This window comes from Catharus ustulatus, chromosome 25 (assembly GCF_009819885.2).
Source record: "Catharus ustulatus isolate bCatUst1 chromosome 25, bCatUst1.pri.v2, whole genome shotgun sequence".
Taxonomy (NCBI): domain Eukaryota; kingdom Metazoa; phylum Chordata; class Aves; order Passeriformes; family Turdidae; genus Catharus; species Catharus ustulatus.
In genome coordinates, this window is record NC_046245.1 from 2,635,512 (window position 1) to 2,663,308 (window position 27,797).

At 43.6% G+C, this 27,797-nt stretch overlaps 2 protein-coding genes across 2 annotated transcripts; both read right to left on the reverse strand.

The window, feature by feature from the left end:
* Positions 1–220: 220 nt before the first annotated feature.
* SNRPE (small nuclear ribonucleoprotein polypeptide E) lies at positions 221–3,072 on the reverse strand. Its single transcript, XM_033080170.2, has 5 exons — positions 2,729–3,072; positions 2,476–2,502; positions 1,575–1,637; positions 1,329–1,407; positions 221–399 (listed from the first exon to the last, which is right to left on the reverse strand). Exons 1-5 carry the CDS (start codon positions 2,780–2,782, stop codon positions 344–346), a joined length of 279 nt encoding a protein of 92 aa, XP_032936061.1. The 5' UTR covers positions 2,783–3,072; the 3' UTR covers positions 221–343.
* An 892-nt stretch (positions 3,073–3,964) lies between these two features.
* Positions 3,965–27,557, reverse strand: ZC3H11A (zinc finger CCCH-type containing 11A). The gene is given in 23 exon segments (XM_033080248.1): positions 3,965–5,037; positions 6,199–6,263; positions 6,765–6,830; positions 6,832–6,917; positions 8,474–8,756; positions 9,387–9,400; positions 9,403–9,432; positions 9,435–9,458; positions 10,585–10,879; positions 10,881–10,946; positions 10,948–11,081; positions 12,051–12,116; positions 12,426–12,527; positions 12,718–12,780; positions 13,941–14,051; positions 14,315–14,395; positions 15,546–15,630; positions 15,632–15,663; positions 16,762–16,959; positions 20,198–20,321; positions 21,859–21,978; positions 24,375–24,510; positions 25,890–27,557. Coding segments are annotated over 22 exon segments (2,376 nt in total). The 5' UTR covers positions 24,429–24,510; positions 25,890–27,557; the 3' UTR covers positions 3,965–4,760.
* Between the last annotated feature and the right edge of the window lie 240 nt (positions 27,558–27,797).

A 27,797-nucleotide genomic window follows, 5' to 3' on the forward strand; every position in this document is an offset into this window, starting at 1 on the left:
ATTTGCTTTGGGAAAAGGGGATTGATTTAGGGAAAAAAAGGATTATTTTTGGGAAGGGATTTTTTTTTTGGGAAGAAGGGACTGGTTTGGGGAACAGGGATTTGTTTTGGGAAGATGGGATTGGTTTTAGGTGATTTATTTATTATTATTTCAGGAATTTCTTTCTCCCCTCCCCGAGGCTCAACCCCCACCCCCAGATTTTATAAAAAAAACCCCAAAACAACCAAAAAACCATTTTTATTCCCAAATAAACCCCAAACTACAAAAGAGAAACCCCAGGGGAGGTTGGGACGTGCAGCTGTGGCTCCTCCTGCCCCATCCCAGACATCCCAAACATCCCAGCCTAGCTGGAGACGCTCTGCAGCAGGGTGATGTTGTCTCCCTTCAGCATGATCCGGCCTGCAAGGGGGGGAGGCCACAGCTGGAGCACAGCTGGAGCACAGCTGGATCCAATCCCACAGTTGGAGCACAGCTGGAGCACAGCTGGATCCCAATGCCACAGCTGGATCACAGCTGGATCCCAAACCTCCCAACATCTGCATTCAGATCCCACCCCTGGATCCCAATCCCACAGCTGGATCCCAGCCCCATTCATCACTGGATTCCAGTCCCACAGCTGGATTCAAACCCACCCACAGCTGGATCCCAATCCCAAACTTCCCAAATCTGCATTCAGATCCCATCCCTGGATCCCAGCCCCACAGCTGGATCCCAATCTCACAGCTGGATCACAGCTGGCTCCAGATCCCAAACCTCCCAACATCTGCATGCAGATCCCATCCCTGGATCCCAATCCCAGAGCTGGATCCCAGCCCCACCCACAGCTGGATCCCAATCCCACAGCTGGATCCCAATCCCACAGCTGGATCCCAATCCCATCCACAGCTGGATCTCAATCCCAAACCCCCCAACACCTGCATTCAGATCCCATCCCTGAATCCCAGCCCCACAGCTGGATTTGGGGCTCCCTGTGTGTGGTGTTCACATCTGGGTTTCAGGTCCCCACCCCAAATCCCAGGACCCCACAGCTGGATTTCAGTTCCCACACCCAGGTTCCAGGCTCCCACATCTGGATTTTAGGGTCTGACCCCTGGATTTCTGCTCCCACACCTGGATTTCAGGATCCCACATCTGGATTTCCCACCTTACACCTGAAGTTTAAGGCTCCTATACCTGGATTTCAGGTCCCACCCCAAATCCCATGTCCCATATCTGAATTTCAGGTCCCAACCCCTGGTTCCAGGCTCCCACATCTGGATTTCAGGCTCCCACTCCCAAATTCCATGTCCCACATCTGGATTTCAGGTTCCCACCCCTCCCTGACCTACCCAGCTGCTTCCTGGACTTGGTTTTGGAGTGAATCTCCTCAGCATCATCCAGCACCAGGTTCATGTACTCATCAAAGCCCTGCAAGAGCAGCACCAACCTCAGCCAGGCACCTCCAAAAACACCCCAAACCCTGCAATTCCCAGGAGAAACGGGAACATTCCCACCCCAACTCTGCTTTTAATGGGAAAAAATGTGTTTAGGGAAGGGGAAAAGCAGAGGGGTGACAAGGGGACAGTGGCACTCACGATGATGCAGCCTTCTATCCTCATGTTCACCTGCTCATAGAGCCACACCTGGATCCTGGATCTCTGCAAATCAGGGAGAGGGAGAGGAAAACAGGGATGGGATGTTCCCAGCTCTGAGGGGTTTCTGCTCTGTTCTCAGGGGTTTTGGCAGGGTGGGTTTCCATGGGAATATCCCAAGGGATGGAGGAGCAGCAGGCACTGCCCTCATGGTGCAATGGTTTTAAATGGAAAGAAACAGGATTTAAATTGGATTTTGGGAATAAATCCTTCCTAGGAGGGGCTGGGGTGGGATTCCCAGAGGAGCTGTGGCTGCTCCAGCCCTGGGAGTGTCCCAGGGCAGGCTGGACAGTGGGTAAAATAAATAAAAAGGATAAAAAGGATGAAAAAGATAAAAAAGATAAAAAGCAGCCTGAGACAGTGGGAGGTGTCCCTGCTCACAGGATTGGATGATCCCTTCCATCCCAAACCATTCCAGGATTCCCTGTGCTGGTTCAGATGGGATTTTGGGAATAAATCCTTCCCTGGGAGGGTGGGGAGGGGTTGGGGTGGAATTCCCAGAGGAGCTGTGGCTGCTCCATCCCTGGGAGTGTCCCAGGCCAGGCTGGACAGTGAATAAAATAAATAAAAAGGATAAAATAAATAAAATGGATAAAATGGATAAAACGCAGCCCGGGACAGTGGGAGCTGTCCCTACCCACGGCATTGGATGATCCCTCCCAACCCAAATCATTTCAAAATTCCAGATGCTGGTTTGAATGGGATACTGGGGATAAATCCTTCCCTGGGGCTGGGCTGGAATTCCCAGAGGATCCAACCATCGCTGGGAGCAGCTGGGATGGGGGAGTTGTCCCTGCCATGGGATGGGCACGGGGGGGCTCTGAGGGGCAGCCCCGGTACTCACGTTCTGCAGGTAGCGGAAGATCAGGTTCTGGAGCCGAGAGTTAAGGGCACAGCACAGCCACGGGCCGGGGGTGGGACCCGGCATCCCTGAGGGGCGCGATCCCTGAGGGCTGAACCCAAACCCCTGAGGGGGAACCCGCGGCCCTCAGCGCCCTCACCGTGCTGATCAATCCCGCCAGCCCCGCCCGCCCGCCCCGCGCTCCCCGCGGCCTCCCCGCGCTCCCCCGCTCCCTCAGCAGCTGGCGGCAGGATACGATGGGCTGCACCATCACCTTCTGCACCTTCTGGCCCTGCCCGCGGTACGCCATGGCTGCACGGGGCCCGCGGCGGCGCGCGGCACTGTGGGATAGCGGCGGTGTGGGAGCGGGGTGGCCACGCGCGGGGCACTGTGGGATAGCGGCGGTGTGAGAGCGGGATGGCCACGCAGGGCACTGTGGGATAGCGGCGGTGTGAGAGCGGGATGGCCACGCGGGGCACTGTGGGATAGCGGCGGTACGGGAGCGGGATGGCCACGCGGGGCACTGTGGGATAGCGGCGGTACGGGAGCGGGATGGCCACGCGCGGGGCACTGTGGGATAGCGGCGGTACGGGAGCGGGATGGCCACGCGCGGGGCACTGTGGGATAGTGGAGGAATTGGGGGGGGAGGGGAATAAAAGCGCGCGGCACTGTGGGATAGTGGCGGTGTGAGGGCAGCCGCAATTTTTCCTTATTTTCCATTATTTTAAAGGGTTTTTTTTGCTGTTAGTAGGATTCTCCCCTTGCTTTTACTAGGGGTTTCTTTATTATTATTTTATTTGCTTTGAATAACCACAATTCCTAGGGAAAAAAGTGTATTAAAATGTTCCCCTGGCTCAGAACCAGGCCTTAAGTGCCCGACTTCAAAACTAAGTGTTTTTTTGTGCTCCTGTTAATTTGTCTCACAAGACCAGAGAAGCCAAAAAATCACTGAAATATCGTCCGTGTCCTCCTGTCCCTGTTCCCTGGGATGAGATCCCAAATCCCCCCCGGCTGCCCCCTCCTGTCAGGGAGTTGTGCAGAGCCACAAATTCCCCCTGAGCCTCCTTTGCTGCAGCCTGAGCCCCTTCCCCTCAGGACTCTCCAAACCCTTCCCAGCTCCATTCCCTTCTCAAACCCTTCCCCATTTCCCTCAGAATTCTCCAAACCCTTCCCCTCAGGATTCCCCAAACCCTTCCCCATTTCCCTCAAAATTATCCAAACCCTTCCCCTTCCCCTCAGGACTCTCCAAACCCTTCCCAGCTCCATTCCCTTCCCAAACCCTTCCCCATTTCCCTCAGAAATCTCCAAATCCTTCCCCTCAGGATTCTCCAAATTCTTCCCCTTCCCCTCAAGACTCTCCAGCCCCATTCCCATCCCTGGCTGCTCCCACAACCCTGCCCCTGCCCCTCATTAATTTCTAATTAAAAAGTCCCAACCTGTTTGACCCCATTCCTTAAATAACCCACAGAAAGCAGAGAGCTCTGCACAGACACCAGAGTGAGCAGCCTACCTTTAATCCCTTAAATACAATCATACAAATATAAAATGGAAGAATAAAATATTTACAGGAAAAAAAAAACAAATCCCAGAAAAAAAACCCAACAAAAAAACCACGGGGATTCCACCCAGCTCCATCTCCAAGGGGTGGAAAAGAGGGAAGCAGCCAAGGAGGAACATTCCAGGTGCTTTTCCCCTCCTCAATGATCCCAGGGGGGTGGGAGAGGTTTTGTTCCAGTCCTTCAGCAGGGAGGGATCCTCAGGAGCGAGAGGCACTTGAAGCAATCCTCCTTTTCCTCTGCCCAAATTCCTGCAGGCAGCCAGGAGGAAATTTGGGCTGCCCACGCCTGGATCCAGCTGGAAAAATCCCCCTGGAGCTGAGTCAGGCTCCCCCTGGCAGTGCTTGGTCCAAAATCCCAAAATGCTGTCGTGTCCCAGCCTGGATTTCCTGAATTCCCCCCGGGTTTGAGTCCAGCTGTGCATTCCAGAGGTGACACAGGAACTCCAGGGTTGGGTTCAGGGATCTCTGATGGATCTCTGATGGGATCTGTGTCCCCCAGTGAATTCCAAGTGCTTTGTCCTGTCCCAGGTGGGAATTTCAGGATAACTCTGCCTATTCCTACCAATCCAGCTGGGCAAGGATCTCCTCCACAGACCCAACAACATTTACAGGATTTGTGTGTGGGGGATGAGGGAGAGAATTTTGCTTTTTCAGTTTTTTTTTTTTTTGGTGTCGCGTCTTTTTTTTTTCCGCGTTTTCAGTTTGTGTATTTTTGTTAAAACTCCCCCTCTCAGCTGTCAATCATCTCTGACAGTTCCAGCAGCAGATCATCCTCGTCCTTCCCTGGATCCAGATCGATTTCTGCTTCCAGTTTTCCCCCAGAGATCTCCCAGATGAGTTTCTCAAAGTCGTCCTCCACCGACAGGGCGGGTTTGGCGGCGCCGGTGGAGCTCAGGCGCCGCAGCTTCACCGGCACCTCCAGCGAGGAGGAGCAGGAGGAGGAGGAAGATCCCGACACCTCTGACTGTGCCAGGGAATCCCCCTGGCTCCCAGGCTGCAGCTCGGGGCTGGGGGAAACAGGGAAAAGGGAAAAATCAGTGTGGGACATGCCTGAGGTGGAGATGAGTGCTTGAATTTAATTTAATTTAATTTAATTGGGGGTGCCAGGAGTTTGGGAGGCTGGGACTGGTTTTGGGGAGTCCTGGATCAGGTTTGAGAAGTCTTGGATTGGTTTGGGGAGTCCTGGATCAGGTTTGGAAACTCCTGGATCAGGTTTGGAAAGTCCTGGATGAGGTTTGGGGAGTCCTGGATGGGGATTGGAAAGTCCTGGATCAGGTCTGAGAAGCCCTGGATCAGGTTTAGGGAGTCCTGGATTGGTTTTGGAAAGTCCTGGATCAGGTTTGGGGAGTCCTGGATCAGGTTTGGGGAGTCCTGGATCAGGTTTGGGGAGTCCTGGATCAGGTTTGGGGAGTCCTGGATTGGTTTTGGAAAGTCCTGGATCAGGTTTGAGAAGTCCAGGATTGGTCTGGGGAGTCCTGGATCAGGTTTGAGGAGTCCTGGATTGGTTTTGGGAGTCCAGGATCAGTTTTGGAAACTCCTGGATTGGTTTTGGAAACTCCTGGATTGGTTTGGGGAGTCCTGGATCAGGTTTGGAAAGTCCTGAAAGGGGACTGGAAAGTCCTGGATCAGGTTTTGGAAAGTTCTGGATTGGTTTTTGCAAAGTTCTGGATTGGTTTTGGAAAGTCCTGGATCAGGTTTGAGGAGTCCTGGATCAGGTTTGGAAAGTCCTGGATCAGGTCTGGGGAGTCCTGGATTGTTTTGGGGAGTCCTGGATCAGGTTTGGGGAGTCCAGGATCAGGTTTGGAAGCTCCTGGATTGGTTCTGGAAGGTCCTGGATCAGGTTTGGGGAGTCCTGGATTGGTTTTGGAAGTTCTGGATTGATTTTGGAAAGTTCTGGATTGGTTTGGGGAGTCCTGGATTGGTTTTGGAAAGTTCTGGATCAGGTTTGGGGAGTGCAGGATGAGCTGGATCAGTTCAGGGTTTGGGAATTTGGCTGTGAGTAAACAGCTGGGATCTGGGGGAGAAGGGGCTGCACAGACATTAATTCCAATTAATTCCAACTAATTGCCAATCTGTTGGATTTCAGCACCAATTTCCTGGAATTTGGCTCTGACCCAGCCCAGCTCCCCCCTGGGCTCAGGAGCTGAGATTTGGGGATTTGGGGTTACCTGCTCTGGGAATTCTCTCTCCCAGGGTTGGAGCCTGGGCTGGCCTCTGCAGAACTGGGAACAACCTGGCAGTGAGGAGGAGGACAAGGTTTAGGATATAAAATATAAAATATAAAACCCTAAATTTTCAGAGATTCTTCCTTTTCTGTAAGGCATTCTCAAAATGAGGAATTATTTTTTTTTTATTTTAAGGAATTTTTGCTTTGGAATGGCTCAAAACCCTTCCCAAAACCCTTCCCCAAAATCCCTCCCCAAAATCCTTCCCCAAAAATCCCTTCCCCTAAAACCCTTCCCAAAATCTTTCCCAAAACCCTTCCCCAAAACCTTTCCCCAAATCTTTCCCCAAATCCCTCCCCAAAATCCTCCCCAAAATCTCCCCCAAATCCCTCCCAAAACTCTTCAACAAAATCCTTCCCCAAAATCCTTCCCAAAATCCTTCCCCAAAACCCATCAGGGAATTCTGCAGGGGGAAGATGAAACCCCTGACACTTGTGGGGTGAAAAGGGATGGAGAGCTGGAGGAAATTTCCATTTTTTTTTGGGAAGAAGGGAGATTTGGGGTCTCACCTTGGCTGCGGGGTCCTGGCTGTCCCCACTGGTGGCACTCAGTGGCTTCACAGCCACCACAGCAGGGGGGGGGACCCTCAGGGCCCTTCCTCTTCAGGGGCTGCTTGGGAGGGGCTTTGGCATCCAGAGGCTTCAGGCACACCTTGGACTTGGCTGGAAAGGAGGGAAAAGGAGAGGTTTGGGGTAAAAAAAATAAAAATCCTCCCAGGTTTTGTTGATAATCCCAGAATTTCAGGATGGTTTGGGATTTCTCACGATCCCAGGGTGATCCAACCCCTTCATTATTCATCCAATCCCATTTCAATCCAATCCCATTTTTAATCCAATCCCTTTTTTTAATCCAACCCATCCTTTTTTTTAATCCAATTTCTTTTTACCCAACCCCATCCCTTTTTTATCCAACCCCTGTTTTGATCCAATCTCTCTTTATCCAACCCCATCCCTTTTTTGTATCCAATCCAATCCAATCCAATCCTTTTCTATGCCTTATCCAAGCCCCTGTTTTTTCATCCAACTCCATCCCTGTTTTTTGATCCAAACCCTTTTGATCCAACCCCATCCCTTTTTTATCCAACCCTTTCCTTACCCAACCCCTGTTTTTTGATCCAATCCCTGTTTTTTTATCCAACCCCCTTTTCTTACCCAACCCCTGCTCTGGATTTACCCCAAACATTCCCCTGCTCTCCCCCTGGGTGCACTCCCAGCCCTGCCCCAGGTGGGCTCAGATCCCCCCCAGCCCAAATCCCAGCAGCTCCCAGCCCCAATCCCAGATCCCAGCCCCAATCCCAGCTCGCCCCAGACCCCCAAGCAGCCCCCAGACCCCAATCCCAGCAGCTCCCAATCCCAGCTCCCCCAGACCCCAACCCCAGCAGCTCCCAATCCCAGCTCCCCCAGACCCAAATCCCAGCAGCTCCCAATCCCAGTTTCCCCAGCCCCAATCCCAGCAGCTCCCCCAGTCCCCAAGCAGCTCCCAGCCCCAATCCCAGCTCCCCCAGCCCCCAATTCCAGCAGCTCCCAGACCCCAAATCTCAGCTCTCCCAGCCCCCAATATCCCAGCAGCTCCCAGACCCCAACCCTCAGCAGCTCCCAGCCCCAATCTCAGCTCCCCCAGACCCTAATCCCAGCTCCCCCAGACCCCAATCCCAGCTCCCAGACCCCAACCCCAGCAGCTCCCAATCCCAGCAGCTCCCAGTCCCAGCAGCTCCCAGTCCCAAATCCCAGCAGCTTCCCCAGCCCCCAATCCCAGCTCCCCTAGGCCCCCAAGCAGCCCCCAGGCCCAATCCCAGCCCCATCTCCAGCAGCTCCCAGTTCCCCCCAGCCCCAATCCCAGCTTCCCCCAGCCCCAAATCCCAGCAGCCCCCAGCCCCCCAAGCAGCTCCCAACCCCAAATCCCAGCTCCCCAGCCCCAAAATCCCAGCTCCCCCAGCCCCCAAAATCCCAGCAGCTCCCAGACCCCAGCCCCAATCTCGGCTCCCCCAGCCCCAATCCCAGCTCACAGCCCCCAAATCCCAGCAGCCCCCAGTCCCAAACCCCAGCAGCTCCCAGCCCCCAATCCCATCTTCCCCAGCCCCCAAGCAGCTCCCAACCCCAACCCCAATCCCAGCCCACAATCCCAGCCTCAACCCCAGCAGCTCCCCCAGCCCCAATCCCAGCAGCTCCCAGCAGCACCCAGACCCCAATCCCCGCCCCCAGCCCCCCCCAGCTCTCACCTCTGCCTCTCCTCTCGCTGCCCTGAGCTCCCCTGGTGTCTGTGCTGTTTGCTGCTCCCTGCTGGAGCCTGCCCAGTTTCCTCCTGCCAGGCTGGGCAGTTCCCAGGGCAGTTCCCAGGGCAGTTCCCAGGGCAGCCTCAGGGCTCTGGCTCTGCTTTGTCTCGGGGTTTTCAGCTGGAGCTGCCCCAGAGCCCTTGGGGGTTTTCTCCTCCTGCAGTTTCTGACGTTTCTCCCACATGATTTCCTCCAGGCTCTTCACCTGCACCCCAGGATTGCCTGAATTCTGAGGAGGGGGAAAAGAAAATACCACAAGGGGGTTATTAGGGGGAATAAATCTGGGGGGGAAAACCAAAAAATCTGTGGGGAAAAAAAATCTGGGAGGAAAACAAACAAAAAATCTGGGGGAAAAACAATAAATCTGTGAGGAAAACCAAAAAAATCTGAGGAAAACCAAAAAATCTGTGAGGAAAACCAAAAAATCTGGGGGGGAAACAAATAAAAAATCAGGGGGAAAACCCAAAAATCTGTGGGGGGAAAACCAAAAAATCTGGGGGGAAAACAATAAATCTGTGAGGAAAACCAAAAAAATCTGTGAGGAAAACCAAAAAAATCTGTGAGGAAAACCAAAAAAATCTGTGAGGAAAACCAAAAAAATCTGTGAGGAAAACCAAAAAAATCTGTGAGGAAAACCAAAAAAATCTGTGAGGAAAACCAAAAAAATCTGTGAGGAAAACCAAAAAATCTCATTTCCAAATGAGGAAAGGTGGGGAAAACAGGGAGCAGGAAACAAAAAGTGACAAAATGATTGGGAAAAATTTATTATTTTATGTCTCAAATGCTCAGAAATGGGGAGGGATTGATCAGGAATTGGAAGTTTTTTTTATAAATTTGTTCACCCTCACAGCAGACTCACCTCAGCAGGTGCAGGGCTCCCTTTGGGGAAGGTTTGTTCAGCTCACAATCATTTTTTCTTCTCTTCCAGGTGCTTTAAACAAAAAAAGAAATTAAAAATTAGGTTTTTTTGGGGTTATTTCTGTATTTTTATTAACAGGAAGGACAAATTCAAGCAACTCCTGAGCTAACAGGATTCATTTCCAGGGGAAAAGCAGAAATTGCCAAAGGGGGAAAACCAGAAATTCCCAAAGGGGGGAACCAGAACTCCCAGAACAGAACCAGAAATTCCCAAAGGGGGAAAAGCAGAAATTCCCAAATGGGAAACCACAACTCCTAGAACAGAACCAGAACTCCCAAAGAGAGAACCAGAACTCCCAAACAAAACCAGAAGTGCCAAGGAAAAGCAGAACTCCCAAAACAAAACCAGAGCTCCCCAAACAGAACCAGAGCTCTCAGAACAGAACCACAACTCCCAAAGAAAGGACCAGAAATTCCCAAAGGTGGAAAAGCAGAAATCCCGAACAGAACCACAACTCCCAAAACAGAACCACAAGTGCCAAGGAAAAGCAGGACTCCCCAAACAGAACCAGAGTTCCTAGAACAGAACCAGAGCTCCCAAATGAGAACCAGAATCCCAAATGGGAACCAGAACTCCCAGAATAGAACCCCAACTCCCAAAACAGAACCAGAAATTCCCAGAGGGGGAACCAGAAATCCCCAAACAGAACCACAACTGCCAAAGAGAGAACCAGAAATTCCAAAGGGGGAAGCAGAAATCCCAAATGGGAATCCCAACTCCCAAATGGGAACCAGAACTCCCAAACAGAACCACAACTGCCAGGAAAAGCAGAACTCCCCAAAACAAAAACAGAGCTCCCAAAATGGAACCAGAAATTCCCAAAGGGGGAAAAGCAGAAATTCCCAAAGGGGGAAAAGTAGAAATTCCCAAAGGGGTGAAAAGCAGAAATTCCCAAAGGGGGAAAAGCAGAAATCCCAACAGAACCAGAAACTCCCCAGACAGAACCACAACTCCCAAAACAGAACCAGAACTGTCAAGGAAAAGCAGAACTCCCAGAACAGAACCAGAGCTCTCCAATGAGAACCAGAACTCCCCACACAGAACTCCAACTCCCAGAAGAGAACCACAACTCCCAGAACACAACCAGAGCTCTCAGGACAGACCCACAAGTGCCAAGGAGAAGCAGAAGTGCCCTCACCCAGGAGCTTGGTGACCCTGAGCAGCCTCCTGCCCCTGAGGGCAGCCTCGGGCGGGGCAGGGGCAGGGACTGGGACGTTCTCCCCGCTCTGCTGCATCCTCAGCGCCTTCTCCCTCTTGATCTCCTCCAAGGTTTTGATCCGAACTTCTCCTGCCCCTTTGGCTCTCCCAGCCTCTGCCAGCTGTGCTCTGCCTGCCACAGCTGGAGCAGGAATGTTCTGTTTCCTGGTGTCAGCCTCACTTTTGGCTTTGCTGGAGAATTCCTCGGTTTTTTCCTTCTCCTCTCCCGACCTTTTTGTGGTTTTTCTCTGCCAGGGCTCCCGTCAGGGGTTTGATTCGGGTGGCTGGGAGGGTCTGGCTCCCAATTGGGATCTTCAGCTTTCCTGCCCTCCCCTGGCATTTTTGGGGGTTCTCCTCCTCGTCTCTGGTTGGCTCTTTCCAGCCGGATTTCCTCCAGGGTTTTCACCCTGATCTCCTCGATGGGTTTGGCAGCTTTGTCTGTGGGCACAAAAACCAAACCTGCTCAGGGGAGCTGAGCTCAAGGAGGGGGAGAAAGCTCCAGAAATTCACCCAGAGCTGAGGGAATTTGGGATTGAGGGGTCTCAGTGCCCCTGGGGTGGGGAAGGATCTGAAGGATGATCCAGGAACAGCCCAGGGTGCTCTGAGAACTGCCAGGGTGATCCAATCTGAATTCTGTGGGGATGAGTCAGGAGTGCTGAAAATGGGATTTGTTATGGGATCATGGAATGGTTTGGGGATCATCCCATGGGCAGGACCTTCCCCAATCCCAATCTGTCCCATCCAGCCTTGGGCACTCCCAGGGATTCCTCTGGGAATTCCAGCCCAGCCCCAGGGAAGGATTTATTCCCAAAATCCCATCAGAACCAGCCCAGGGAATGCTGGAATGGTTTGGGTTGAGAGGGATTGGATGATCCCAATCCCATGGGCAGGGACACCTCCCACTGTCCCAGGCTGCATTTTATCATTTTTATCCTTTTTATTTATTTTATCCACTGGTCCAGCCTGCCCTGGGACACTCCCAGGGATGGAGCAGCCATGGATTCTCTGGGAATTCCATCCCAGCCTCTCCCCACCCTCCCAGGGAAGGATTTATTCCCAAAATCCCATCTGAACCAGCCCAGGGAATCCTGGAATGGTTTGGGTTGGGAGGGATTGGATGATCCCAATCCCATGGGCAGGGACAGCTCCCACTGTCCCAGGGTGCATTTTATCATTTTTATCCTTTTCATCCTTTTTATTTGTTTTATCCACTGATCCAGCCTGCCCTGGGACATTCCTCTTCAGGCTGAACAACCCCAATTCCCTCAACAATAAACTTTTCTCCCTCCTTTAAACCACCTGGATTTGGAAAATCAGAGCCAGTTATCCTTTAAAATTACCAATTTAAAATGTACAGAAGTTCTTGGGAAGAAGAAAAAAAAAGGAGTATTTAAAATTTAATTTTACCTGTCTCAGTGCTGCTCTGCTCAGAGGGCAGCCCCAGTCTCTCCTTCAGGGACTTCAGGACTTGAACTTAAAAAAAAAAACCAGGAGGGAAAGTGAAAAAGTGGCAAAAATCCCAATTTTGGGTGAGAAATGACACAGGGAAGCACCTCAGAGTGACCTTGAACCCCCAACTAATGTGCAAAAAAGAAGGAGAAAAGAAAGGAGGAACAAAACAGAAAACTGGGACAGAAATCCCAAGAGAAAAAGCCTGGAGAGAAAATCCCAAACAGAAAAAGCCAAGCAGAAAATCCCAAACAGAAAAAAACCAAAAAGGAGAAAATCCCACTCAGGAGAGCTGGGCAGAACTCCCAGGTGCAATTCCAGCTGTTTCTGTACCTGTGCCTCTCTTTGGGGCCTTGTCAGAGTTTTCCTGCAGCTCTGTTTTCCTCCCCAGCCTCTCCCCAATGTTCCTCCTCAGGGGAAGGAAAGTTTTCCCACCTTCAAAAAGACACAAAATGAGAAATTCTTTCAGAATATTCCTCTGCAGGAAGGTTTAGAACAATCCCCCAGGAACCTGGATCCTCCCAGATTGTTAATATTTAATATTAGTATTTGAAATTAATATTTTTGGTTTTTTGCTACCAGAATTTGCTGCTTTTGAGGTAAACACTTCACAAGAAGCTCTCACCCATGACAGTTTTCCTTTTGCCCAGTCTGTCAGGAAGATTCAGCTGGATCACAGGGTCCTCCCCTAAAACCAGGAATAATCTTTTCAGTGTACCAAAACCATCCCCAGTACTGTTTTTTATCCAAAAAAATGACATTTTCTGGCAGCCAAACCACAGGAATTAAATGATTGGGAGCAGAAAATTATTTTAACGACAAAACTTCCAAACCCAAAACCTTGAGAATTGAAATCAGGAGAGGCAGGACCACATCTGAATTATCCTAATGATCATTACAGTAATTTCACAATTATAAACTGCATGTAACAATACAGAGTGTGATCAAAGGTTTCTGTTCTATCAGCATCTGCTGAGGGTGGGGCAGTGATCCTGATCTCTGTGGGAGATATTCTGCTAATGGGCATCCATTGAAAACCAGGCAGGGCATTGTTCTTTATCTCATGGGATATCTCCCTGTTCATGGCCATGGTTTATAAACCAGCTGGGGCAGTGTTCTTTATCTTTTCACAACCCATCCTTCCTCCAGCCAGTCATTTTCTGCTCATGGTCATTGAGTCCCACTGTGGCACTGATAAAATTACTGCATCCCATTGGGAGTTGCTCCAGCCAGGGGGAGGAGCCCAACATTTCTTACCAAGATAAAATCTGAAATTCTGAGACACTGAGTTGCCTTTTTTTCCCTGGACTCCAGAGGAAAACCGGATTTCTCCACATCCCCACTGGAGCTTTAGAGGGAAACTGCACCTTGTACAGGAGCACTGCTCCAGCTGAGCCACATCTGTCACTGCAGGAGGATGCAGCCACCATGGGATGGGACTGCTGCCAACACCCTGCCTGACGGGTGTCAGGTTGTACTCTGACTGTGTCAGGGTTTGGGGTTTGTTCTTTGTAGTGCTGTATTTCTATTTTAATTTCCCTAGTACAGAACTGTTATTCCTATTCCCATATCTTTGCTGAGAGTCCCTTGATTTCAGAATTATAATAATTTGGAGGGAGGGGGTTTGCATTCTCCATTTCAAAGAGAAGCTCCTGCCTTTCTCAGCACACACCTGTCCTCCAAACTAAAACAGCAACTTTTCATTCTCTGTCCATATATAAACCACACCTGATTATAAGCTGCACTTCGGGTTCAGACCAAAATTTTAGTCAAAATGGTGCAGCTTATAATGGTGAAATTACTGTAATTTGATTTTTGGGAGGTGTGGAATGGGAATTTTGGGATTACCTTCCTTAGAGGAGAGGGTCACAGTCCTGAGCACGGTGCGGACGTTTTCCTTCTCCGGCACGGGAATGCTCCGGGCTTGGAGAGGATCCACAGCCACTCCTGAAGGACCTTCTGCATGGAAAAACATGGAAAAACCAACAATTAACAATTAGTAATTAATTCTAGATTAGCAATTTGTCTTGGATTTCCATCAGAATTCCAAGCTGCCAATGCCAGAGCAGCCCACTCCAAAAAAAAAAATCAAAGTTTGTCCTTGCGGTTTGTCCCAAATTTGCAAAATAAAAATAAAAATTATTTCCCTTGCAAATGATCCAGGATGAAAGCCAGAGATGAACAGAAGGATGAGGGGAGGGATTTTGGGGATATTAACTCACCACCTTGTTTTTTGGCTTTTTCCTTGAGTTTCTTCAGTTTGATCTCTTCCAAGGTTTTTATCCCGAAATTCAAGTTGTCCTCTGGAAGCACAGAAAGTTCAGGGAATGGAGGGGAAATCCTTCCCAAAATATTGGGAATAAACCTTGCCCACAAATTAAAAACCCCAGAACAGGTGGGGTTTAGGAAATCTGGCAGCTTTTTTTACCCTCCCAGGGAAAAATCCACGTTTTTGAGCACAGATTGATGGAGAGGGATGAAAGATTGCTGCATTCCCAAAGGGACATCTTCAGACATTTCAACTCCACTGAAAATCTGCAAATTCCACTGAAACTCCACTGAAACTCTCCAAATTCCTTTTAAACTTCATTGAAACTCCAAATTCCTTTTAAACTCCATTGAAGCTCTGCAAATTCCCTTTAAACTCCATTCCAACCTTTTAAAATCCATTTAAATTCTATTTAAACTCTTCAAATTCCCTTTGAACTCCACTTAAAATCTTCAAATTCTCTTTAAACTCCATTTAAAATCTTCAAACTCCATTCAAACTCTCCAAATTCCCTTTAAATTCCATTCAAACTTTTTAAGTTCCATTTAAATTTCATTGAAACGTTAAAAATTCCATTTAAAATCCACTGAAAGTCTTTAAACTCCATTTAAATTCCATTTAAACTGCACTGAAACTCTTTAAACTCCATTGAAACTCTGCAAACTCCCTTTAAACTTTTTAAACTCCCTTTAAACTCTTTAAGTTCCCTTTAAACTCTGTTGAAACTCCATTGAAACTCTTCAAACACTCTTTAAACTCCACTGAAACTTTTAAAACTCCAGTTAAATTCCATTTAAACTCTTTAAACTCCATTTAAATTCCCTTTAAACTCCATTTGAACTTTTTAAACCCCTTTAAACTCCACTGAAACTCTTTAAGCTCCATTTAAAATCCATTGAAACTCTTTAAATTCCCTTTAAACTTTCAAAACTCCATTTAAATTCCCTTTAAACCCCACTGAAACTCTTCAAACTCCCTTTAAACTCCATTTAAACTCTTTAAACTCCATTTAAATTCTATTTAAATTCCATTTAAACTCCATTTAGTCCCACACAAGCAAACCAGGAGTTGTTTCCCTGCTTGGGGAACGTGCCCAGGTGGGGATGAACTGCATTCCATCCATCATCCCTGGATTCTGTTTGATTTTAGGAATATTTTAATTGTGAGATCAGCTCCTGGAGTACCTTGCTTTGCACTGGGATTGGATTTCCTGGTGGAAATCACTCTCAGCCCATTGTGGCTTTCTGTGGCTGCTGGTTGGACTGGGGTTCTTGCTTTCTTCTCCTTCTTCAGAAAGTTGGTCTGGAATGGAAAAAAAAAATCAAATTCAATAATTTATGGAGTAGGGATTTAACCAGAATTGTTCATTTTTAGCTGGTATAATAATAATAATTATGATTTGTTAAAATTTTCTGCAGCTCCAATTGCTGCTTAATTCATCAATTTAGAGTAATTTCATGATTATAAACTGCATGTTACAATACAGAGTGTGATCAAAGGTGTCTGTTCTATCAGCATCTGCTGAGGGTGGGGCAGTGATCCTGATCTCCCTGGGAGATATTCTGCTAATGGGCATCCATTGAAACCAGCTGGGGCAGTGTTCTTTATCTCATGGGATATCTCCTGTTCATGGCCATGGTTTATAAACCAGCTGGGGCAGTGTTCTTTTCACAACCCATCCTTCCTCCAGCCAGTCATTTTCTGCTCATGGCCATTGAGTCCCACTGTGGGACTGATAAAATTACTGCATCCCTTTGGGAGTTGCTCCAGCCAGGGGGAGAAGCCAAACCTTTCCTACCTAGATAAAATCTGAAATTCTGAGACACTGAGTTGCCCTTTTTTCCCTGGACTCCAGAGGAAAACCGGATTTCTCCACATCACCACTGGAGCTTCGGAGGGAAACTGCACCTTGTACAGGAGCACTGCTCCAACTGAGCCACATCTGTCACTGCAGGAGGATGCAGCCACCATGGGATGGGACTGCTGCCAACACCCTGCCTGACGGGTGTCAGGCTGTACTCTGACTGTGTCAGGGTTTGGGGTTTGTTCTTTGTAGTGCTGTATTTCTATTTTAATTTCCCTAGTACAGAACTGTTATTCCTATTCTCATATCCTTGCCTGAGAGCCCCTTGATTTCAAAATTATAATAATTTGGAGGGAGGGGTTTTACATTCTCCATTTCAAAGAGAAGCTCCTGCCTTTCTCAGCACACACCTGTCCTCCAAACTAAAACAGCAACTTTTCATTCTCTGTCCATATCTAAGCCACACCTGATTATAAGCCGCACTTCGGGTTCAGACCAAAATTTTAATCAAAATGGTGCGGTTTATAATGGTGAAATTACTGATTTTTACCTCAATGAAAAGCAAAAATATTTTCAATAAACTGCACATTTCTCACCATCATCATCTTCATCATCATCTGCAGCGTTGATGACCACTGGGGGATGGGTGGGGCTGGGAACATTCTCGGAATTTTCCACTTTCATCACCCCCCTGAGCTGAGGGGAGGGGTTGGATTGAACGGAGAGTTTGTTCTGCTGCAGCTGCACCATTTTCACCTCGTCCTCTGCAGCCTCAGGGGGGCTTGGAAGAGTGGCTGGAAAAGGGAAAAAAAAAATTCAAATTTTGATTCTGAAGTTGGAAATTTAATATATACAGATCTGGGTTCAGTTCTTTATTCCTCACCTATAAAGGGTTAAAAAAAAAGGGAAAAGAGACCTTGAAAAGTAAAAATCACCAAGCAAAAACAATTTAAAATTTAAAAAATTAAATCAAAAAAATGAAAATTAAAAGTTAAAATTTAAAAAAAAATTTAAAAGTTAAAATTAAAAAAATAAAATTAAAAAATAAAAATCAAAAAAGTTAAAATTAAAAAATTTAAATTAAAAAAGTTAAATTAAAAAAGTTAAAATTAAAAAAGTTAAAATTAAAAAAAAATAAAAATAAAAAATTAAAATTACTGCATTCTCCTGAATGCAAACATTTCAGGGAGTGTGGCTGGAAAAACACCTCAAATGTGACTCAGAAATCTCAAACTTTGACCCCAAATGTTGTAAATTTGATAACAGAACATTCCTGGATTCAGTTCCTTATTCCCCACCCATAAAGGGGTTAAAGGAGAAGAGGGAAAAGGAACCTTGAAAAGCAAAAATCACCAAGCACAGAGTAGGGAAAAAATTTCAAAAATCAGATTTTTACTCCATTCTCCTGACCTGCAAACTCCCTTTCAGCCATAAAACAATTCCTTGAGTTTTCAAGTAATTTTGAGAAATATTCACCAGGAATTATTGAATATTCACTATTAATTCTTGGATATTTTGAGGGAAAAGGAGATGGAAAACTCACTTTTGCTTGGGGGAAGGAACAACCCATCCAGGTAATTTTGAGGAATATTCACTATTAATTCTTGAATATTTTGAGGGAAAAGGAGATGGAAAACTCATTTTTGCTTGGGGGGAAGGAAGAGCCCAGCCAGGTAATTTTGAGGAATATTCACCATGAATTCTTGAGATATTCCAAGAAAAAAAGAGGTGGAAAACTGACTTCTGCTCAGGGGTAGGAACAGCCCATCCAGGTAATTTTGAGGAATATTCACTATTAATTCTTGGATATTTTGAATAAAAAGGAGGTGAAGAACTCACTTTTTCTGGGGGAAAGGAACAACCCAGCCAGGTAATTTTGAGGAATATTCACTATTAATTCTTGAATATTCCAAGGAAAAGAAATGCTGGCAAACTGACTTTTGCTCAGAGGGGTGAACAGCCCATCCAGGTAATTTTGAGGAATATTCACCAGGAATTCTTGGATATTTTGAGGGAAAAGGAGATGGAAAACTGACTTTTGCTTGGGGGAAGGAACAGCCCATCCAGGTAATTTTGAGGAATGTTCACCATGAATTCTTGAATATTCCAAGAAAGAAAAAAAAGCCAGAAAACTGACTTTTGCTTGGGGGAAGGAAGAGGCAGTCCACACAATTTCAAGGAATATTCACCAGGAATTCCTGGATATTTTGAATACAAAGAAGGTAGGAACTCACTTTTGCTGGGGGGAAGGAAGAAACCATCCATGTAGGAATATTCACCATGATTTCTTGAATATTCCAAGAAAAAAAAAAGAAGTGGAAAACTGACTTTTGCTCAGGGATGGGAACAGCCCATCCAGGTCATTTTGAGAAATATTCACCAGGAATTCTTGAATATTCACTATTAATTCTTGAATATTTTGAGGGAAAAGGAGACGGAAAACTCATTTTTGCTTGGGGGGAAGGAAGAGCCCATCCAGGTCATTTTAAGGAATATTCACCAAGAATTCCTGGATATTTTGAATAAAAAGGAAGTAAAAACTGACTTTTGCTCAGGGGTAGAACACCCCATACAGGTAATTTTGAGGAATATTCACTATTAATTCTTGGATATTTTGAATAAAAACGAGGTGAAGAACTCACTTTTGCTGGGGGGAAGGATGAGCCCATCCACACAATCTTGAGGAATATTCACCATGATTTCTTGAATATTCCAAGAAAAAAAAGAGATGGAAAACTGACTTTTGCTCAGGGGTAGGAACAGCCTATTCAGGTAATGCTGAGGAATATTCACTACTAATTCTTGAATATTCCAAGAAAAAAAAGAGGTGGAAAACTGACTTTGCTCAGGGGTAGAACAGCCCAGTCAGGTAATTTTGAGGAATATTCACTATTAATTCTTGAATATTTTGAATAAAAAGGAAGTGAGAACTCACTTTTGCTGGGGGGAAGGATGAGCCCATCCATGTAGGAATATTCACCATGATTTTTTTGAATATTCCAAGAAAAAAAAGGTGTGGAAAACTGATTTTGCTCAGAGGTGGGAACAGCCCATCCAGGTAATTTTGAGAAATATTCACCAGGAATTCTTGAATATTCACTATTAATTCTTGAATATTTTGATGGAAAAGGAGATGGAAAACTCATTTTTGCTTGGGGGGAAGGAAGAGCCCATCCAGGTAATTTTAAGGAATAATCACCAGGAATTCCTGGATATTTTGAATAAAAAGGAAGTAAAAACTGACTTTTGCTCAGGGGTAGAACACCCCATACAGGTAATTTCGAGGAATATTCACTATTAATTCTTGGATATTTTGAATAAAAAGGAGGTGAAGAACTCACTTTTGCTGGGGGGAAGGATGAGCCCATCCACACAATCTTAAGGAATATTCACCATGAATTCCTGAGATATTCCAAGAAAAAAAAGAAGTGGAAAACTGACTTTTGCTCAGAGGGGTGAACAGCCCAGCCAGGTAATTTTGAGGAATATTCACTATTAATTCTTGAATATTCCAAGAAAAAAAAAGAGGTGGAAAACTGACTTTTGCTCAGGGGTGGGAACAGCCCATCCAGGTAATTTTGAGGAATATTCACTATTAATTCTTGGATATTTTGAATAAAAAGGAGGTGAAGAACTCACTTTTGCTGGGGGGAAGGAAGAGTCCAGCCAGGTAATTCTGAGGAACATTCACTCTTAATTTTTGAAAATTCCAAGAAAAAAAAAGAGCTGGAAAACTGATTTTGCTCAGGGGTGGGAACAGCCCATCCAGGTAATTTTGAGGAATATTCACCAGGAATTCCTGGATATTTTGAATAAAAACAAGGTGAAGAACTCACTTTTGCTTGGGGGAAGGAAGAGCCAGTCCACACAATTTCAAGGAATATTTAACAGGAATTCCTGGACATTTTGAATAAAAAGGAGGTGAAGAACTCACTTTTGCTGGGGGGAAGGAAGAGCCAGTCCACACAATTTCAAGGAATATTTAACAGGAATTCCTGGACATTTTGAATAAAAAGGAGGTGAAGAACTCACTTTTGCTGGGGGGAAGGAAGAGCCCGTCCACGTAGCGCCCCTTGGTGTGGTGGAAAGCGCAGTTGTGCTTCTGGCAGCCTCCAGGTTGGTTCTCCCAGTAACAGGCGATCTCACTCCGCTTTTTCTGAGGGAAAAACCACAAATCCCAGCTCAGGGATCCTGCCTGGGATCTGCAAACTCACCCAGTTTGTTAACAAGGACACAAGGAAGGGTGGAATTCATTGCAAAGAGGGGAAATGGAATTATCTGGATTTTTTTTCTATCATTCACTGCCACTAATTAATCCAAAAAAATCCAAAATAATGGGATTATTCACAGGGAAAAATTTCAATTTTCAGGTTTCAATTGCTGGTGAAATGCACCTGAATTTATCCTTCAGAGTTTTAGCTCCTTCCCATCTTTTTTTATTCCCTATCCAAGAATGCAGGATAAAGTTTTGGGGAGAAATCCAGGGCATTTTCCAGCTCTCAGGAATGTTGCCCACCACATTTAAGGTGTGGGATCCATGTAGGGGCTCTGGCATAAAATTTGGGAATAACAGCATTTCAAACAAACAAAATTTGGGAATAAGAGCATTTCATACAAAAAAAATTGGGAATAAGAGTATTTCATAGAAACAGAATTTGGGAATAAGAGCATTTCAAATAAACAGATTTTGGGAATAAGAGCATTTCATAAAAACAAAATTTGGGAATAAAAACATTTCAAATAAACAGAATTTGGGAATAAGAGCATTTCAAACAGACAAAATTTGGGAATAACAGCATTTCACACCAACAAAATTTGGGACTAAAAACATTTCATACCAAGAAAATTTGGGAATAACAGTATTTCAAACAAACAAAATTTGGATATAAGAGCATTTCATACAAACAAAATTTGGGAGTAACAGCATTTCAAACAAAATTTGGGAGTAACAGCATTTCAAACAAACAAAATTTGGGAATAAGAGCATTTCAAAGAAATAGAATTTGGGAATAACAGCATTTCATACAAACAAAATTTGGGAGTAACAGCATTTCAAACAAAATTTGGGAATAAGAGTATTTCATATCAATAAAATTTGGGACTAGCAGCATTTCATATCAACAGAATTTGGGAATAAGAGCATTTCACACCAACAAAATTTGGGACTAAAAGCATTTCATACCAAGAAAATTTGGGAATAACAGTATTTCAAACAAACAAAATTTGGGAGTAAGAGCATTTCAAATAAACAAAGTTTGGGAATAAGAGTATTTCAAACAAACAAAATTTGGATATAAGATCATTTCATACAAACAAAATTTGGGAATAACAGCATTTCAAACAAAATTTGGGAGTAACAACATTTCAAACAAACAGAATTTGGGAGTAAGAGCATTTCAAATAAACAAAATTTGGGAATAAGAGCATTTCATACAAACAAAATTTGGGAATAACAGCATTTCAAAACAACAAAAATTGGGAATAAGAGCATTTCAAATAAAATTTGTGAATAAGAGAATTTCATACAAACAAAATTTGGGCCTAACAGCATTTTTCATACCAACATTTCCTACTGACAAACACCTCCAAAACTGATTTTTTCCCTTTTTCTCCTGATAAATCTCTGCTGGGAAAGCAGATTTCCTCCCCCACACCCTTGGGAAGCCCTGGCAGGGTTCTGAGGCAGCACTCACATCGATTTCCATGTGCCTGAACCTGCAGACATTCCTGAAGCACCGGCCCTCCTGCCACAGGGTGCACACGGTCTCGCTGCCCAGCGCCGCCTCGCAGTGCCGGAAGGAACAGGAGTCTCCCTGAAAAAGGGAAAAAAAAAAGGGGGGGAAACTCACTCAGCTTTAAAATATTGATGGGGTTGGAAAGGAGAAGCACATAGGGTATAAAAAATGGGATGGGAAAATCATACAGTTTAAGAAAATGGGATGGGAAAACAGAGAGGTTAAAAAAAATGGGATGGGAAATCACACAGGTTAAGAAAATGGGATGGGAAAAGCACATAGGTTAAAAAAATTGGTTGGAAAGGAAAATAATATAGGTTAAAAAAATGGGATGGGAAAAGAACACAGGTTAAAAAAGGGATGGGAAAGCAGACAGGTTAAAAAATGGGTTGGAAAAGGAAAACAGGTTAAAAATGGGATGGGAAAAACACACAGGTAAAAATGGGATGGGAAAACACAGGTTAAAAAATGGGATGGGAAAAGCACATAGGTTAAAAAAAAGGGATGGGAATGTCATACAGGTTAAAAACTGGGATGGGAAAAACACACAGGTTAAAAAAATTGGTTGGAAAAGGAAAACACAGTTCAAAAAACAGGATGGAAAAAGCACACAGGTTAAAAATGGGATAGGAAATCACACAGGTTAAAAAAATGGGATGGGAAAAGAACAGAGTTTAAAAAAATTGGTTGGAAAAGGAAAATACAGGTAAAAATGGGAAGGGAAATCATACAGGTTAAAAAATGGGTTGGAAAAGGAAAACACAGGTTAAAAAATGGGATGGGAAAAGCACATAAGTTAAAAAAAAGGGATGGGAATTCATACATGTTAAAAAATGGGATGGGAAATAACCCAGGTCAAAAAATGGGATGGAAAAATCATACAGGTAAAAAATGGGATGGGAAAAACACAGAGGTTAAAAAAATTGGTTGGAAAAGGAAAACACAGGTCAAAAAACAGGATGGAAAAAGCACACAGGTTAAAAATGGGATGGGAAATCACACAGGCTAAAAAAATGGGATGAGAAAAGAACACAGGTTAAAAAAAATTGGTTGGAAAAGGAAAATACAGGTTAAAAAATGGGATGGGAAAATCATACAGGTTAAAAAATGGGTTGGAAAAGGAAATCATATAGGTTAAAAAACAGGATGGGAAATCACATAGGTTAAAAAAATTGGTTGAAAAGGAAAACACAGGTAAAAAATGGGATGGGAAATCACACAGATTAAAAAATGGGATGGGAAAATTACACAGGTTAAAAAAATGGGTTGGAAAGGGAAAATTACACAGGTTACAAAAAATGGGATGGGAAAAGAACACAGGTTAAAAAAATTGGTTGAAAAGGAAAACACAGGTTAAGAAATGGGATGGGAAAAGCACACAGTTTAAAAAAGTGGGATGGGAAATCACAGGTTAAAAAACTGGGATGGGAAATCACACAGGTTAAAAAAATTGGTTGGAAAAGGAAAACACAGGTTAAAAAATGGGTTGGGAAAAGAACACAGGTTAAAAAAATGGGTTGGAAAAGAACACAGGTTTAAAAAAATGGGTTGGAAAGGGAAATCATACAGGTTAAAAAATGGAATGGGAAAAAAACACAGGTTAAAAAATTGGTTGAAAAGGAAAACACAGGTTAAGAAATGGGATGGGAAATCTCTCAGATTAAAAACGGGATGGGAAATCACACAGGTCAAAAAATGGGATGGGAAAATTACACAGGTTAAAAAAATTGGTTGAAAAGGAAAACACAGGTAAAAAATGGGATGGGAAATCACACAGATTAAAAAATGGGATGGGAAAACACAGGTTAAAAAATGGGATGGGAAAAGCACATAGGTTAAAAAAAAGGGATGGGAATGTCATACTGGTTAAAAAATGGGATGGGAAAATCATACAGGTTAAAAAAATTGGTTGGAAAAGGAAAATACAGGTTAAAAATGGGTTGGAAAAGAACACAGGTTACAAAAAATGGATTGGAAAGGGAAATCATACAGGTAAAAAATGGGATGGGAAAATCATACAGGTTAAAAATAGGATGGAAAGGGAAAACACAGGTTAAAAAATGGGATGGGAAAAGAACACAGGTTAAAAAAATTGGTTGGAAAAGGAAAATACAGGTAAGAATGGGATGGGAAATTATACAGGTTAAAAAATGGAATGGGAAATCACACAGGTTAAAAAATGGGATGGGAAAACAACACAGGTTAGAAAAATTGGTTGGAAAAGGAAAACACAGGTTAAAAAATGGGTTGGGAAATCACACAGGTTAAAAAATGGGTTGGAAAGGGAAATGACACAGCTTTAAAAAATCCAATTTTCAGAACTGGAAGTTGAATAATTAATTCAAAAAGATAAATTTGTTTCTCCACTCTGCTCACCCTTTGCTCAGAATCCAATTCCAACGGGAATTTGATCCAGACAAAAACCACACAGGTAAAAAAAAAAAAAAAAATAAAATAAAAAAAGCAGTTCTGACCTTGGTGCAGGTGGAGTAGAAGTAGAAGTAGCAGTCGTCACCCTGGCTGGACATGCTGCAGGATCCTGGCTCTGCCCAGCCTGGCCACAGCTTCAGAGCCTTCTCAGCTTAGTGAGAGCTTCTTTTAAAAGTAACCCTGCAGGAGAGACAGAAACTCAACCTGGGGTTTGTTCCTGATTAATGAGAGCTTCTTTTAAAAGTAACCCTGCAGGAGAAACACAGAAACTCAAACTGGGGTTTGTTCCTGATTAGGGAGAGCTTCTTTTAAAAGTGACCCTGCAGGAGGGACAGAAACTCAATTTTTTTTAAATTAACCCTAAAGAAAGGCAGAAAGAAACAAAAATTTATTGTTTTAACACTTGTTTCCTATCAATTCCTTCATTTTTGGAGGGAGGGAATGACTTGGAATCAGTTGTCACAGAACCGAAGGTGAACTTGGCTAAAATTCCATTTTTTAAATGGGGTCATTTGGGAAATGCAGATTAAATTTTTAGTCAGGTTTGTCCAAAACTTTTTGTCACCATAAATTTTAATTTGAGATCTTAATACCATTTCTGCTTGAGGTAGAAAAAAATTAGCAATGGCTTAGCAGTGAGTTTTTAAAAGTAACCCTAAAGAAAGGTAGCAAAAATATTGTTTTAACACTTGTTTCCTATTAATTTGTTTATTTTTGGAGGGAGGTAATAAAATAATAGCAAGAATAAAAACAATAATAAAATAATATCAATAATAAAACAAAAACAATAATAAAATAATATCAATAATAAAATAATATCAATAATAAAATAGTATCAATAATAAAATAATAATAAGAAGAAGAAGAAGAAAAAGAAAAAGAAAAAGAAGAAGAAAAAGGAGAAGAAGAAAAAGGAGAAGAAGAAAAAGGAGAAGAAGAAAAAGGAGAAGAAGAAAAAGGAGAAGAAGAAAAAGGAGAAGAAGAAAAAGGAGAAGAAGAAAAAGGAGAAGAAGAAAAAGGAGAAGAAGAAAAAGGAGAAGAAGAAAAAGGAGAAGAAGAAAAAGGAGAAGAAGAAAAAGGAGAAGAAGAAAAAGGAGAAGAAGAAAAAGGAGAAGAAGAAAAAGGAGAAGAAGAAAAAGGAGAAGAAGAAAAAGGAGAAGAAGAAAAAGGAGAAGAAGAAAAAGGAGAAGAAGAAAAAGGAGAAGAAGAAAAAGGAGAAGAAGAAAAAGGAGAAGAAGAAAAAGGAGAAGAAGAAAAAGGAGAAGAAGAAAAAGGAGAAGAAGAAAAAGGAGAAGAAGAAAAAGGAGAAGAAGAAAAAGGAGAAGAAAAAGAAGAAAAATAATAAAAGATAAAATAAAAATACCAGAATAATAACAACCTAATAATAATTATTATTATTATTATCCCAGAATAACAGCACACCTCAACAACACAACCCTCAACCCCAACCCTCAATAATGAATTTTCAGACAACATTTTAACCCCTTTAATTAGAAATATTGCCATTAATTAACCAAATCAATTTAATTCTGGCAATCCCAGGAGGATTTGGAGCTCACCTGGCCACGTTGAGCACAGATTTTGATCTTCCCAGCCATGCACTTCCCTCCTGTAGGCCGAAGGATTCCGTCAATGAATAACAAAGGGGCACAAAGAATTTTTGTTTTTTTTGTTTTGATTTTTTTTTTCCTCCTGACAATTCTCAGCCAACAATTCCAAACTCTGAGGTGCTCTCAGAACAATCTGACAACTAATGGAGGAATCAGTCCATGGTAAAAGTGGCACACTGGAGACAGCCAGGGAGATTTTAGCTCTTCCAATAAAAATAAAAAACAAAAATAACAAAATTTTTTTTTTTTAAATCCCCAGCTCCTTTTTTTTTTTTAAGATGAACTCAGGATTCAAAGTGGCTGCAAAAATGAGGCTCCATCTTCCACAGCTGGGGAAATTTCTATTTTTTTTTTTTTTTTTATTTTTTTTTTATTTATTTAATTCAGTAAGCTGCAATTTCAGGTCTTCTGAGATTTCTTCACCTATTAAGAAAACACAAAAACCTTTCCCCGACTTTATAACCTGTACAGTAAAAAATAAAATTAAAAAAAAAAAAAGAAGTAACCCCAAATTTTGTGTGTATAAACCCACACAGGTGTTTATACACACCCCAAAACAAGGAGAAAACCAACAAAAAAATCAGAATTTTTGGCTCATTTCCCACCTTAAACCACAGGGAAATTTGTTACTGAGGGAGGAAAATGAAATTATTTGTGGAATTTTGGATGGGGGATGGTGGGGAGAGGGGATGGATTTTTCCTCATCCAAGGAAAAGCAGGAATTGGGATTTTGGGTCAGGAATTCCTTGAGTTTTCCATCAATTATTCCAATTTTGTCATTCAGCTGATTGGGGGGGTTTGGTGCCATCAAAAATCGATTTTATTCAGCATTTTTTTCATGTGAATCTTCATTTTTAGTTTTTTTTTTTTTTTCCCCCCACACAACCTGCAACCAAACCAGCTCAAATCCAAATAAAAATCAATTTTACCCCCCTGACATTTCTGACTTTTTGGGGAGGACAAAACTGAATGAAATTGGTGAAGAAGAAACATTTGGAACCTTTTACTCACACAAACAACTAGTGAATTTTGCCAGGATTTTTTTTTTTTTTCCCCAGATCTAAAACAAAGAGAGGAAAAATTGGGTTCTCATATTAATGATTTTTGTTTTTTTCTTTTTGACTGCAGGATAAAGGGAATAAAATAAGAATTAAGTGCAGGGTTCCCTCCCCTTCTTCCATCAAATTCACTTTTGAACCTTCAAAAATCAGATTTTGGGTCATGGAGATTCCTGGGAATCTACTCCTAAAAATTCCTGGAGTTCCTTCTTGTGAAGTTCAAGGTTTTTTCAGGTGTTTTCCCCAATGCTCTTGGGAGTTAAAATTAAATTTCAAGCCTGAATTCTTCTTTTGGCTCAAGGCAGCACTGAAATCCTTGGGAATTTTGGGTATTCCCAGCTGGGAGCAGGAATTTCCTTTCCTCAGGCAACCTAAAAATGTAAAATTCCTACATCCACCACCCTGGGGGGAAAGAAAATCCCTGCAGGTTTAATTCCTTAATAAACTAAATCAGCATTTTCCATATTCCAGTTCAGAGTCTGAATCTTGTTTAAAAATAAAACCTTGAAAAGAAACAACAACAACAACAAAAAAATCAACCAACCCTCCCCCCAAACTTCTTAAAGTTCTAAATTCCATCAATGTAATTTAATTATTAAAAATGTTCATTAAAAACTTTTTTTTAACTGGTGTCAAGGTGGCAATCCAAACAAAAAAAATCTGAATAAAAGTGAGTAACTCTGGTGCTCACAGGGCTCAAATTAATTGAAGTTAATAAGAATTTTAAACACTTTTTTTTTTTTTTTGTCCAGAATTCCATTACAATTTTTGTGGTAAAATATTTTTAAACTGATGATTT